The sequence below is a fragment of the Hemitrygon akajei genome, chromosome 20 (assembly GCF_048418815.1).
Source record: "Hemitrygon akajei chromosome 20, sHemAka1.3, whole genome shotgun sequence".
In the NCBI taxonomy this organism is placed as follows: domain Eukaryota; kingdom Metazoa; phylum Chordata; class Chondrichthyes; order Myliobatiformes; family Dasyatidae; genus Hemitrygon; species Hemitrygon akajei.
The window spans coordinates 58,950,124-58,964,395 of NC_133143.1; the positions used below are offsets into that span (position 1 = coordinate 58,950,124).

At 39.9% G+C, this 14,272-nt stretch overlaps 1 protein-coding gene across 9 annotated transcripts in view; it reads left to right on the forward strand.

Moving 5' to 3' along the window:
- LOC140713820 (adenylate cyclase type 2-like) overlaps positions 1-14,272 on the forward strand; it is a 500,552-nt gene that overhangs the window by 468,000 nt on the left and 18,280 nt on the right. For all 9 annotated transcript variants that reach the window (XM_073024378.1, XM_073024374.1, XM_073024382.1 and 6 more), the window contains 2 exons: positions 62-220; positions 10,037-10,183. In XM_073024378.1, coding sequence (XP_072880479.1) covers positions 62-220; positions 10,037-10,183 — 306 coding nt within the window. The remainder of the gene's footprint in view (positions 1-61; positions 221-10,036; positions 10,184-14,272) is intronic.

A 14,272-nucleotide genomic window follows, 5' to 3' on the forward strand; every position in this document is an offset into this window, starting at 1 on the left:
TGTAATTCAGTCAGATGATAAGTGCCTATTGTTTCTTTATCTCTGTGTCCTCTTGTAACAGAATGAATATTACTGCAGGTTAGACTTCCTGTGGAAGAACAAATTCAAAAGAGAATGTGAGGAGATAGAAACCATGGAAAACCTCAACAGAGTGTTGTTGGAAAATGTGCTGCCTGCTCACGTGGCTGAACATTTCTTGGCTCAGAATTGGAAAAATGAAGTAAGTGGTCTGATTTAGACAAAAGCAAATGGCTCCCACTGTGAGTCTATATATTGGGGAAATACTTTGGATTCAGATGTCTTTATTTAGCATGTGTACATAATAACCAACACAACATGAAGATGTGCAAGTGTCACCACACATTCCAGCAGCTGGCTCCCGATATTATGTAGCTCAGTGATTAAATAAATGAACAGAACTGAGCTGTACATACTGTTATAAAGACCCCGGTTGATCTTCACTCACTAATGAAGTAGGAAAATGGAATGCAGCTGAAATTGAAAGAAGTGCAGGAAACACTTTGCAGGTTAGTCAGCGTCAGTAGAAAGAGAAACAGTTGATATTCCAAACTCAAAACCCTTTTCTGGAATCAGGAAGGAGAGAGAAAAAGAAAAATTAGCAGAATCAGAGCAGTTGGAGGAATAAAAGATGGAAGACCATAAGAGATAAGAACAGAATTAGGCCATTTGGCCCATCAAGTCTGCTCCACCATTCAATCGTGGCTGATCCTTTTTTTCCCCTCCTCAGCCTCACTCCCTGGCCTTCCCCCACCTCACCCCCGTAACCTTTGATACCATGTCCAATGAAGAACCTATCATCCCCTCCTTAAGTACACCCAAAATCCTGGCCTCCACAGCTGCCTATGGTAACAACTTCCACAAATTCTGGCTAAAGAAATTTCTCCATATCTCTGTTTTAAATGGATATCCCTCTATGCTGAGGCTGTGCCCTCTTGTCCTCGACTCCTCCACCTTGGGAAACGTCCTTTCTACATCTACTCTGTTCAAATTCCCCCATCATCCTTCTAAATTCCAGCGAGTACAGGACCAGAGCCATCAAACATTCCTCATATGATGAAGGGTCCTGATGAAGGGTCTCAGCCCAAAACGTTGGCTACTCTTTTCTCACAGATGCTGCCTGACCTGCTGAGTTCTTCCAGTGTTGTGTACGTATTCCTCATATGATAACCCTTTCATTCACAGAAACATCCTCTGAACCCTCTCCAGTGCTAGCACATCTTTTCTTAGATAAGCAGCCCAAAACTGTTCACAATACTAAAGGTGAGGCCGCACCGGTGCCTTATAAAGCCTCAGCATCACATCCCTGCTCTTGTATTATATAGCTCTTGAAATGAATGCTAACATTGCATTTGCCTTCCTCACCACCAACTCAACCTGCAAGTTAAATTTTAGAGCGTTCTGCACAAGGACTCCCAAGTCCTTTTACATCTCAGATTTTTGAATTTTCTCCCCGTTTAGAAAATAGTTCGCACATTTATTTCTTCTATCAAAGTGCATGACCATACATTTTCCAACATAGTATTTCTTTTGCCACTTTCTTGCCCATTTTCCTAATCTGTCTAAGTCTTTCAGCAGCCTTCCTCTTTCCTCAACACTACCTGCCCCTCACCAATCTTCGTATCATCTGCAAACTTGGCAATTAAGCCATCTATTCTGTTTCCTAAATCATGATATACAACTTAAAGAAGCAGTCCTCACACCAACCCCTGCGGAACACCACTAGTCACTGGCAGCCAATCAGAAAACATAGAAACGTAGAAATCTACAGCATATTACAGGCCCTTCGGCCCACAATGTTGTGCCGACCATGTAACCTACTCTAGAAACTGCCTAGAATTTCCCTACCGCATTGAATCCTTTTATTGCCTCTAAACTGATCTTTTTATTCCCTCTCGCTGCCTCCTACCGAACAGCCAATGCTCGAACCATGCTGGTAACTTACCTGTAATACCATGGGCTCTGAACTTGGTAAACACCTTCATGTGTAGCACCTTGTCAGAGGCCTTCTGAAAATCCGAATATACAACATCCACTGCATCCCCTTTATCTATCCTACTTGTAATCTCCACAAAGAATTCCAACAGGCAAGATTTTCCCTAAGGAAACCATGCTGACTCTGTGCGATCTTGTCCTGTGTCATAACCTCTTCCCTAACAATTGACTCCAACATCTTCCCAACCACTGAGGTCAGGCAACTGGTCTATAATTTCCTTTCTGCTGCCCCCTTCCTTTCTTAAAGAATGGAATGACATTTGCACTTTTCCATTTCTCTGGACCCTTGCCAGAGTCCAATGATTCTTGAATGATTATTACTAGTGCCTCCACAATCTCTACTGCTACCTCCTTCAGAACCCTAGGGTGCAGTTCATTTGGTCCAAGTGACTTATGTACCTTTAGACTTTCAGCTTTTTGAGCATCTTCTCCCTTGTAATAGTAACAGTACTCACTTCTCTTCCCTCACACCTTTCAACACCTGGCACACTGCTAGTGTCTTCCACAGTGAAGACTAATACAATATACTCATTTAGTTTATCTCCATTATTATTTCTCCAGCCTCATTTGCTAGCGGTCCTATATCAACTCTCATCTCTCTTTTTATATATATCTACTTGAAAAAGCTTTTTTCTATCCACCTTGATATTGTTTGCCGGCTTGCTTTCATATTTCATCTTTTCCCTCCTAATTTATTCTTTGAATTTCTTTCTGTAGGTTTTTATAAGCTTCCCAATCCTCTATCTTCCCACTAACTTTTTGCTGTGTTGTATGCCCTCTCTTTTGCTTTGACTTCCCTTGTCAGCCACGGTTGTACTATTTTGCTGTTCAAGTATCTCTTTTTATTGGAATACGTCTATCCTACTCCTTCCTCATTCCAGAAACTCAAGGATTTGCTGTTCTGCTGTCATCCAACCAACACTCCCTTCCAATTGAATTTGGCCAACTTCTCTCTCATACCGCTGTAATCTTCTTAACTCTGCAGAAACACTGCTAGGTCAGACTTTACTTTCTCCTTATCAAATTTCAAGTTGAATTCAATCATATTGTGATCACCATCTCCTAAGTGTTCCCTTACCTTAAGCTCCCTAATCACCTCCAGTTCATTATATAACACCCAATCTGGCATAGCTGATCCCCTAGTAGGCTCAACGACAAACTGCTCTAAAAAGCCATCTCTTCGGCATTCAACAAACTCACTCTCTTGAGATCCATTACCAACCTAATTTTCCCAATCTACCTGCAGGTTAGAATCTCCCATGACTATCATAACATTGCCCATTTGACACACCTTTTCTATTTCCTGTTGTAATCTGTGGTCCACATCCCAGCTACTATTTGGAGACTTGTATATAACAACCATCAGGGTCCTTTTAACCTTGCAGTTTCTTAATTCAATGTCCAAGCAGTCAACATTGTCCAAACCTATAACACATCTTTCCAATGATTTGATGCCATTCTTTACCAGCAGAGCCACACCACCCCCTCTGCCTCCGATACAATGTGTAGCCATGGATATGCAGCTCCCAACTACAACCATCCTTCAGCCACAGTTCAGTGATGGCCACAACATCGTACCTGACAGTCTGTAAAAGTGCAACAAGATCATCCAGCTTATTTCTTATACAGTTGGCCCTCCTTATCCGCGGATTCAACCAACCGCGGATTGGGAAGACCCGGAAGTTCTCTCTCCAGCACTTGTTGCAGAACTATGTACAGACTATTTTTTCTTGTCAATATCCCTAAACAATACAGTATAACAAATATTTACATTGTATTTACATTGTATTAGGTATTATAAGTAATCTAGAAATGACTTAAAAGTACAGGCAGTCCCCGGGTTATGAATGAGTTCCGTTCCTGAGTCCGTCTTTAAGTTGGATTTGAGGTCGGAACAGGTACATCCGGTGTTATTTGGCGTCAGTTAGTCAAACGTTTTTCTTAGTATATAGTACATATTTTACCTTTCTATGCATATAAAACACTTAAGAAACATACGTATTTCAATAATTTAACCACTGTGTTGTTTAGTAATAATTGTAGCTTTCATCGGGGCAGGGCCTTTCACATGCTCCATTAAAATTGTTCCGATCGTTGACCGACTGTAGCCTAACGCTTTTCTAATGACCGATGGCGTTTCACCTCTTTCCGATCACTTTATTACTTCCGCCTTATTTTCAATCGCGATTGTGATTATTTTCGTGAACAGAAACACTGCGGATTCAGAGTTACACCACCAGGTCCTAATGTCCACCGCACAGAGACATGTTAAATAAAGTCTGGGGTTCCGCTGGGTCCTAAAGACCACCACACTGATACATTTTAAATAAGGGACTTGAGCTCCGCGAATTTTGGTATCCGCGGGGGGTCCCGGAACCAATCCCCCGCGGATAAGGAGGGCCGACTGTACTCTGCATTGAGATATAACACGTACAGTACTGTATTTGCTATACCCTTTTTGGCTCTGCATCCCTTTTGCACTGATAGTCATCCTGCTGGCTGCCCTTCCTGACAGTCTGACTGCACACTACCTTTGCCTTTTTACCATCTGTCCTATCCTGGGTCCCTTCACTCTGGTTCCCACCTCCCTGCCGGATTATTTGAAAACCTCCCCAGCAGCTCTAACAAACCTGCCTGTGAGAATATTGGTGCCCCTGATAGAATGAAGAGAACATCTCTGATAAGGTAAGAACAAGTGATTTAGGGTAGAAGTTATCATCCCATTGTGCTTCTTTGTCCCTGTTATATATTTCTAGTAGCAAAGCCATTGGGTATTCGCAGCAGGCCAGACAAATCTAATAGCAAGATAAAAACTGAGCCAAAATGATGTCAGGCAAACATAGCCAGTTCATAATTCAAAGTTCAAAGTCAATTTATAATCAATATACATATATGTTACCGTGTACTTGTTACCTCAAGATTCATTTTCTTGCAGCTATTTACAATAGAGAAATACAATAGAATTTACAAAAAACTATAAATAACGAAGACTGCCAAACAACCAAATGCAAAAGAAGACAAAGTGTGCAAATAATAAGGAATAATAAATCAATAATACTGAAAACATGAATTGTACAGTCCTTGAAAGTAATTCTATAGGTTGTGAAGACAGTTCAGTTTTATATTGAGTTCTGATATAAGGAGAAAGAAAATACGACTTAAATTAATGTAGGAGAATTTAGTATTGGGTCCAAAAGGCTGCAGTGTGCCCAGAGAGAAATGAGGTGCTGTTCCTAACGTTTGCATTGGGCCTTGTTGCTGCAGCACAGGAGGCCATCAAGAGAAAGGTCAAGTAGGAATGGGATTGTGAAAGTGGGAAGCAGCCGAAAGCTCAGGGTCACTACTACGGACAGCACACGCGCTCAGCAAAGCGGTCCGTCAATCTGCATTTGGGTTCTCTGCTGAAAGGAAGGGCACCTTGTGAGCATCAGATTCATTGCTTGGGCCTCCGGATGGTGATGAGGGAAGAGGTGAAAGGGCAGGTGTTGCACTTCCTGTGATTCCATGGGGAAGATGCCACACAATGCAGAATGGCTGAGCAGACTATGAAGGGAGCAATTCCTTTGAAATGCTGAATGGAAAAGTGAGGAGAGTATATGGTGATGGGGTCTTGCTGGAAATGGCAAACCTTGGAAACAATAACCTGTCGCATATGGAGGTTAATGCAACAGAAAATGAGAACCAGCGGAACTCCATTCTTGCAAGCACGAAGAAGTCTGCAGATGCTGGAAATTCAAGCAACACACACAAAATACTGGAGGAACGCAACAGGCCAGGCAGCATCTATAGAAAGAAGTCCAGTCGACGTTTGGGGCCAAGACCCTTCGTCAGGACTAGATTCTCCATTCTTGCTCTGTCCAGAAGGAGAGAGTGTGAGGGCAGAGGCATGAAGAAGACTTGAGTTATATGAAATAAATGAATACAGTCAACAACTCCTTGACCAGGAAGAAATCCTTGGTTTCTCTCTCTTTCTGTTGTATCATTGCACCTTTTTATAGTGTAGACAATGACAGAAAGTAGGAATAAACAGGGCTTCCTTGTGTTGGTAGACAATTACTGGAAGGGTACCTCAGGGATCAGACCTGAGCACTCAATAATTCACATCTAATGTCAGTGACTTAGATGAAAACACAAAATTTACTAAATCAAAGTTTGCTGATCATCCTAAAGACTGTTGGAAAAGATTATCCATGATAGGGTGAATTCGCACAGTTTTCTTTTCCCCACCGTGCTGAGGAATCAAGAGCTTGAGGACTTAGGGGTGAATGGCGAGACGTTTAATAGGAAACCAAAGGGTATATTAGGTTCCTCTTAAAGCTAATATGTTAAGTTGAACATGTTTTTTTTTTGGCCCAGATGGTGGTTTGTATGCAGAATGAGCTGCCAGAGGCAAGTACTGTACATTAACAACATTTAAAAAACCCTTGGCAGGCATATGGATAATAAAGGTTTAGAGGGATATGTGCAAAGCGCAGGTGAATGGGACCAGCTTGAATGGGAATCCTAGGTGGCATGGACCAGTAGATCCATTTGTTTCTGTGCTGTATGACTCTGTAACCATGTCCTTAACCCGCTAAAGTTTCATCATACTCTTTTTTAGTTCTGGACCTCCTCCTTCTACCATTTTCTTCTCTACCAGTGAAGTATTGGCATCTGCATGTGATTTCTATTTCTAATGTATTTTTTCAAGTTGTAAGTGTGGATGAGTTGCTGACCCTCCTGAAACAGCTATTCAAGAGGCCAGAGAATCTTCATAGATAAGATATGTAACTATTAATGTAGAGGTATCCTTGTTATTTTCAAAATTGTGAATTTATGAGCACAATAAATCGTTGTTGGGAGATAACATTTATAGCTTCATATGTCAATACCAGTACCTATTATTCAAAATAACTTCATTATCAAAGTGCATATATGTCACCATATACAACCCTGAGATTCATTTTCTTGTGGGCATATACTAGAAATCCAATAGTCATAATATCAGAATCAGAATCAGAATCAGACTTTAATCTCCAAGTACCTATGCACATACAAGGAATTTACTTCCGGCAGATGTTGTCTCTCTGCTCATAACAATAATAATGATAAATATAAATGAAAATATAGATTATACATACAGGTAGTGCAATCCAAGTAATAGTTAGCCGACAGTTAACCGGCAGTTAACTGTTCATCAAAGTGACCACAGTAGGGAAAAAACTTCTCCAATGCCTATTAGTCTTAGTCTGGAGGGATCTGAAGCACCTACCAGACGGAAGCAGATCAAACAGTCCGTGCGCAGGATGGGAGGAGTCCTTTATGATGTTCCCCGCCCTCTTCTTCAACCATTTCAAGGCCACACCAGTGTGCAAAAACATAAAACTGTGCAAATACGAAACGAAATATAAAGAAGAAATAATGATAAATAAGCAATAAATATCGAGAACATGAGATGAAGAGTCCTTGAAAGTGTGTCCATAGGTTGTGGGAACATTTCAGTGTTGGAGAGAGTGGTTAATCCCTCTAGTACAAGATCCTGATGATTGAGGAGTAATAACTTTTTCTGAGCCTAAACAACTAAGGATTCAACCTAAGAAAGCATGAAAGCAGTGATTTTTTTTAAGTTCAAAGGGAATTTATTGTCAATGTACATATATGTAACCATATACAACCCTAAGATTCACTTTGTTATCAAGTGTACAATGGAAAGGTAGAGCTCATAAATTTTACCATGAATTTGGGTGATAAAGATCAGATACTCACTAAGGAGCCAATGAATAAATGTATTGAAAAAAAGTCCAAAAGGGTTAGAAAGGCAACATGGAGTTCTATGTTTTAGAAGCTTTAGAATTTATTTATGTTAATTCTTTTGTTTTTGTGCAAAGAGCTGTTACACCTGTTCTCTTGTTGTTAGGAGTTGCTATTAGTGGAAAGGCTTTTTATATTATTATGCATGTGGTGCCAGAAAGTACCATCAATATCAATAACCTTGCAAATTGCGATTTTCAAGTACCTCCAGAGTGCATTCACAATGCAACCACTTATCTAGTGAGATGGAGGTTAGTACCTACACAGGCCATTATTGTCTAAGGGGATCATTCATCCATGGCTCAATTATTAACCATTTCAAAAGAAGCACAGCACATACTCCACGTTGCTGCCACGGCAGGCACTGGCATCCACACAGCACTTTCTGTGCATCATTACTGCCTTCATATGGAAATTACAGCTTGGTACTTATTTTTTTATTGAGGTCAATGACAAAATGGTCCACGTTCTTTTGATTGCACCAATTTTAGTTTAGATTGGTGCTGTTCAGACAGAAATGTTTAACATAATCATAGGTTGGATGGTGCCTTCTGAAAAAATAATGGCAAAGCAAAAAATGTAATGTTTTTGTATAAACATTTCCATGAATATATTTGCTTAATTCATTGGATGTGGCTACATTGGCAGTTAAAGTTGACCATATTTGTGGAGGAATTATATATGGTTCAGATTAGATAAGGAGGGCAGATCGCCTTTCCTAAAGAATGTTGGTAGATGAGGTAAGTTTCCATGACAATTTACTAGTTTCATTGTCACCAGTCTTTTATTTCAGATTTCAGTAATTAAAATTCTCTATAAGTATAATTGAAGTTCCCTTGGCTGCTTTATTGGGATTCAAACTCATGTCTCTGGGTAGATGTTTCAGCTGTCTGAATTCTAACCCAGTAGCTAATCCACTAAACTACTATAATCTGTATTTGTATTTTGGGACCCAAGTCATTCCCCAATACTAGACTCCATAATGCTATAGTCTCATGAATTTTGCTGGGGTTCCAATATTCCCCTTTTCAATCTATTGGAATTGGTATTGGAATTCCTAACAAAATCATATGATAAAATTATGTCTCAATATCTCCTTTAATTTACAGGGATTTACTCAAGTGGATGTACCTACACCTCAGGGACTGCAGCTCATCAGCACCTTCTCAAGGGCAACTAGGGATGGGCAATAAATGCTGGCTTAGCTGGCGACGCCTACATCCTGTAAATGAATAAATAAAAAAAAGGGAAAAAAAACTCCTTGATGTCTTTCCACTTTGATTGACCTCTCCTGTATTTTTGTGGATAAACTCTGGTCTTGGGACTAATTTCCTCTGATATGCAGCAGGGACCTACTGATAATGCTGTGTGGGAGTATCTCACTTACCACAAGCCTTAAAGAACTTGATGTTGGCAAGTCAAGTGTCTCGAATCCAAAAGCTACCCAGATTCCTCTGCAAACTGCTCTGAAAATTGGCCACTTTGCTAAGGTCCAAGAGACTAATTGTAGGGGTCAAGTAGAATGGGAGATCTTTCAGTACTCCACAATCTGCCCTGACCCCTAACAATAGGTGGAGGATGATCTAAAGTTTGTAATCATATGGGAACCAAAACTGTTCCTAAACTGACATCTGTACTCATATTTAGTGAACTGCCCTCCCACAGGGACTTGAATCTCCATCAGGCACAGCGATGAAGGGCATTTTGATGTTCAAAAAGTTCAAAGTAAATTTATTATCAAAGTATATCTGAGTTTCATTTTCTTGCAGGCATTTCACTGTAAAACAAAGCAACACAAATAGAACGAATGAAAAATCACACACAAAGACTGATAAACAACCAATGCGCAAGATAAGACAATCTGTGCAAATACAAAAAAATGCTGTGAACAGGAGTTGTAGAGTCCTTGAAAGTACAATTACAAAGAATTACACAGAATTACGGAGAATTTAACAATTAGATCTGCAAATGAATTGCAGGGCATTCTTTACAATATCATGCAATGAAAAATAGGTTTAGTCAAGTATGTTCCCGAGGAAATAAGAACTGTGTGGGCATGAGAGAAAAAGAAGTAGCATAAATACCTTTTCATTTTGTACACCGATATGACGATTTCTACAATGTTATGAGGCTTTGTAAGTGCACAAACTGAATGAACACTGGATGCCAAGCTTCAGCAGAGAAAAGGTAACCTTGAGTCTTTCCAAAGTCACACTTTGCATTTGTTTGACAGGACCTTTACCATCAATCATACGAGTGTGTGTGCGTCATGTTTGCATCTATCCCAGATTTCAAAGAATTCTACACTGAATCAGATGTAAATAAAGAAGGGCTGGAATGTTTACGATTACTGAATGAAATCATTGCTGACTTTGATGATGTAAGTATGCAACAACATAGTCAGATTTTCCTACAGTTATGAAAATATTAATTCAAATATGCAAAATAGAAGCAGGATTAGGCCCCTTAGTTCTTCGGTCAGAATCAGGTTTACTATCACCAGCATATGTCATGAAACTCGTTGTTAAGCGGCAGCAGTACGTTGCAATACATAACAATAAAAACCGTGAATTACATTAAGAAGTATATATATAAAAAGTTAAATTAAATAAGTAGTGAAGTATAGTTCGTGGGTTTAATGTCCATTCAGAAATCTGATGGCAGAGCAGATGGAACTATTCCTGAATGATTAAGCGTGTATCTTCAGGCTCCTGTACTTCCTCCCTGATGGTAGCAATAAGAGGGCATGTTTTGCTCTACAAGTCAACATATCAGGGCTGATCTGATTACAAACTCACTCCACCTTCATACCCTAACAGTTCACCCCCTTACTTATTGAAAATCTATCTGTGCCTTAAAAAATATTCGAAGTCAGCTTCCACTGACATTTGGGAACAAGTTCCTAAAATTCCATGAATCTTTGAGAGAAAATATTACCTAATTTCTGTCATAAATTTGTAGCAAGATGGAGATATTAATGCACAAGTCGAAACAAACAAGTATGATCTAAGTGACATTTTGGCATGGACTAGATGGGTCAAATGGCCCATTTCTGCGCTGTAGTGCTCTATGCCTCTATGTCATTACATAAAAGCAGTTGCAGAGTGACCTTAACTGGGAGGAGAATGCTCAAGGGTATTTGACATTTAGGTAGTACAGGCAACAAAGAAAGAGAGACTTGGTAGCATTACATTAAGGAAACGGATTTGTACAGTTATGAGAATTTTAAGGCAGGTCTTGAATCAGAATTAGAATCAATGAGCTAAGGAGCAGCAAAGGGAATAAGCAATTCATAAAATTATTAGAGGCCGTCAAATAGCAGTTTTAATATTGACAAAAATCAGGAAACTAAAACAGCGTTACAAGGGTTTACTTTAAATGTTGATCCAGTGAGGGGTAATAGGGTGGAGTATGAATTCCTCGAACTTACGTGTGTTCAGGAATGAATCGGGGAAAAGACTGCTGTAGATCATGTCTTGTGCAATGGGAAAGGTTAATTGACAGTGTTGTTCAAGGACGGGTAACCATAGTATAACGGAATGTTACATCAATTTTTAAAATGATGTTGTCCAATCAAAGCTAGTCTTAAATCTAAACAAAGGAAACTACAAAGCTATGGGGGAAGACTTAATGGCAATTCACCGAGGAAATAGATATTGTAAAGTATGACCACGGGCAATCAGTGGCTGGTATTTAAAGAAATAATACATGATTTGTAGAAAATGTACGTTCTTTAAAACACAAGAAAACAAGGAAAGTGACCCAAATTCCAAACGCTATGGGTAAAAAAGTTCTTCCATCCCCTTACCCTAAACTGATGCCTTCTAGTTTTAGATACTTCAGGTATGCGTAAAAATTTCCATATCTATGTAGTAGCATATATGTGTCTCTAATGCTGTGAACTTCTGTCAGACAGCCCCATCGTACCAGCCTCCTCCATTGCAAAGACTTCAAAAATCTCGGTTCATCTTACAGCAGCTTTAACCCATTGAGCTCGTTTGAACCTTTTGAACACATTCCACCAACCTCTTTTCCATCTTCCGATAGGTTTTCCTGAGAGTCTCTATCTCACCCTGTCGACGTTTAAACCGAGAATTTCAATAGCTGTTCTGAGCCGCTGTCTCTTTTTCAGGCACTAGGTTAAATTTGATCTGATTCGGATGGTTATTAAATTAATAGTCATGTGTCGTTAAGTGGTTATCTAAATCGATCTCGTTACTCATTACCCCCTTCCCCTCATGCTTCAGAAACATTTTAATTACACAAAACTATGCAGAATACATGAGGGATTCACCCTCAGATATGAACTATTCTGTTTATCCCACTCGACATAAAATTAAAAATCCTCCATTGAACTCATTCTGTTCCATTTTATACTTGCTACATAATATCATTTTAAAACTGCCTTAACACATTCATTTTAGCATCCTGCTTAAATCTTTTTTTTCTTAGTTATGCCCATCAGTTCCCTGTGGCTAACTTACCTTGCATTATATCCTCTTCTTTCAGGAGGGTTTTCAAATCTCCACATTACAAACATTGCTCCTCTTCCTCCGCTACTTCTCCTATCTTTCCTATAAACCCAATAACCTGGAATATATAGTATTCAGTGCTAATTGCCTTGCAGCCATAAAAGCTACTGTGTAGTTCTGAATGTGGGGTTTCTGCCTGAAAATCATTTAATTTGACCCCTATATCTCATATTTTATACATAATAGATGCTAATGTAGACCTCATCCTTTAATAAAAAACTATGCAGAACGCATGAGGGATTCACCCTCAGATATGAACTATTCTGTTTATCCCACTCGACATAAAATTAAAACCCCCCATTGAACTCTGAAGGACAGAACCATAAGAGAGAGAGAGAGAGAGAGAGACACACACACACACACACACACACACACACACACACACACACACACACACACACACACACACACACACACACACACACACACACACACACACACACACTCAAGATGGAGATATCTCCTTCAACCTGTTCTCATGGATAGACTTGCAGCCCACAAACTCCATTTTAACCTATAATGCTTTACGCACTGTACCTCAATCTACATTATGCTCAGTGCCATCTTCCCACTCAATACCCAGTTTTCATTCTTCCTAAAGTTCACTCAATTTGACACAACTCTGTTCGATTTCCTTGTGCTTCAACAAATGAAAAGATCAGATTCCCCCTTCTCCAGCCCTTCCACCAATCAACCTCCCTGCTCTTTATTTCACCCCCCTCCCCGCTCCCAGTTTCACCGATCACCTGCCACCTTGTACATTTTGCTCCCCTCCCCCACCTTATTCTGACTTCTTCCCCCTTCTTCTCCAGTCCTTAAGAATGGTTTCAGCCCTAAATGATGACCATTTATTCATTTCCATGGATGCTGCCTGACCTGCTGAGTTCCTCCAGCATTTTGTGTGTGTTGCAAAAGAAATACTGTATTTGAACATCTTTTCAAATTAACCCAAATTACAACCACTCAATCAGCCTCCTGTTCAAATAGTTCCCATTTGTTTTGCCCATGCAAAGGTTAATTAAAAATTAACTGACAGTGGGAGACAGCTTTTGTAACAAAGGTTGACCAAATTTATTTGTCATTCACAAGGATCGACTTCATTTGTTATACACACTTACAGGTATTAGGAATTTGCAGTGGTGTGTTGATGTGACATACAACAAAAAGCAACTTTCAACTATTGTAAAGAATAAATACTGTATTGTGCAAAAGTTTGAGGTACATATATATAGCTAGTGTGCCTAATTTTTGCATAGTACTGTAATAATTTCATGTATTGCACTGAGCTGTTGCCTCAAATAAAAAATTTTTTTATGACACATGTGAGTGATGATAAACCTGATTCTGATATGGGTCTCTATTGTGAACTGAGAGTGGGAAGGGGGCAGGGAGAGGGGAATCATGGTTGGGAAAAAGGGAAGGGAGAGGGGAGTAGAAAGCACCAGAGAGACTCGCTGAAATGATCAATAACCCGATTGTTTGGAATCAAATGACCTTGCCTGGTGTCTCAGAGCTGGGTGTGTCTGCACCTGCTCCATCCCACCACCGCCTCAGCACTCCTTCTCTGTCACCGGTCCCACATCCCTTCCACGGCACTCCACCCTCACCATTCCCAACATCCTCTGCTCCCACCAGATTTACAAACTCACTCTCTGCTCCACATTGACAAATACAGTACAGTGGAAATGTCTTAGACACCCTGGCTATATATGTGTGTGTGTGTGTGTGTGTGTGTGTGTGTGTGTGTGTGTGTGTGTGTGTGTGTGTGTGTGTGTGTGTGTGTGTGTGTGTGTGTGTGTGTGTGTGTGTGTGTGTGTGTGTGTGTGTGTGTGTGTGTGTGTGCCTAAGACTTTTGCACAGTACAGTAATTATAAAATATAAAGATAAAGGTTAAAGTATAGATTTGGAATAAGCTGTGTATAAGCACATAAATAGCA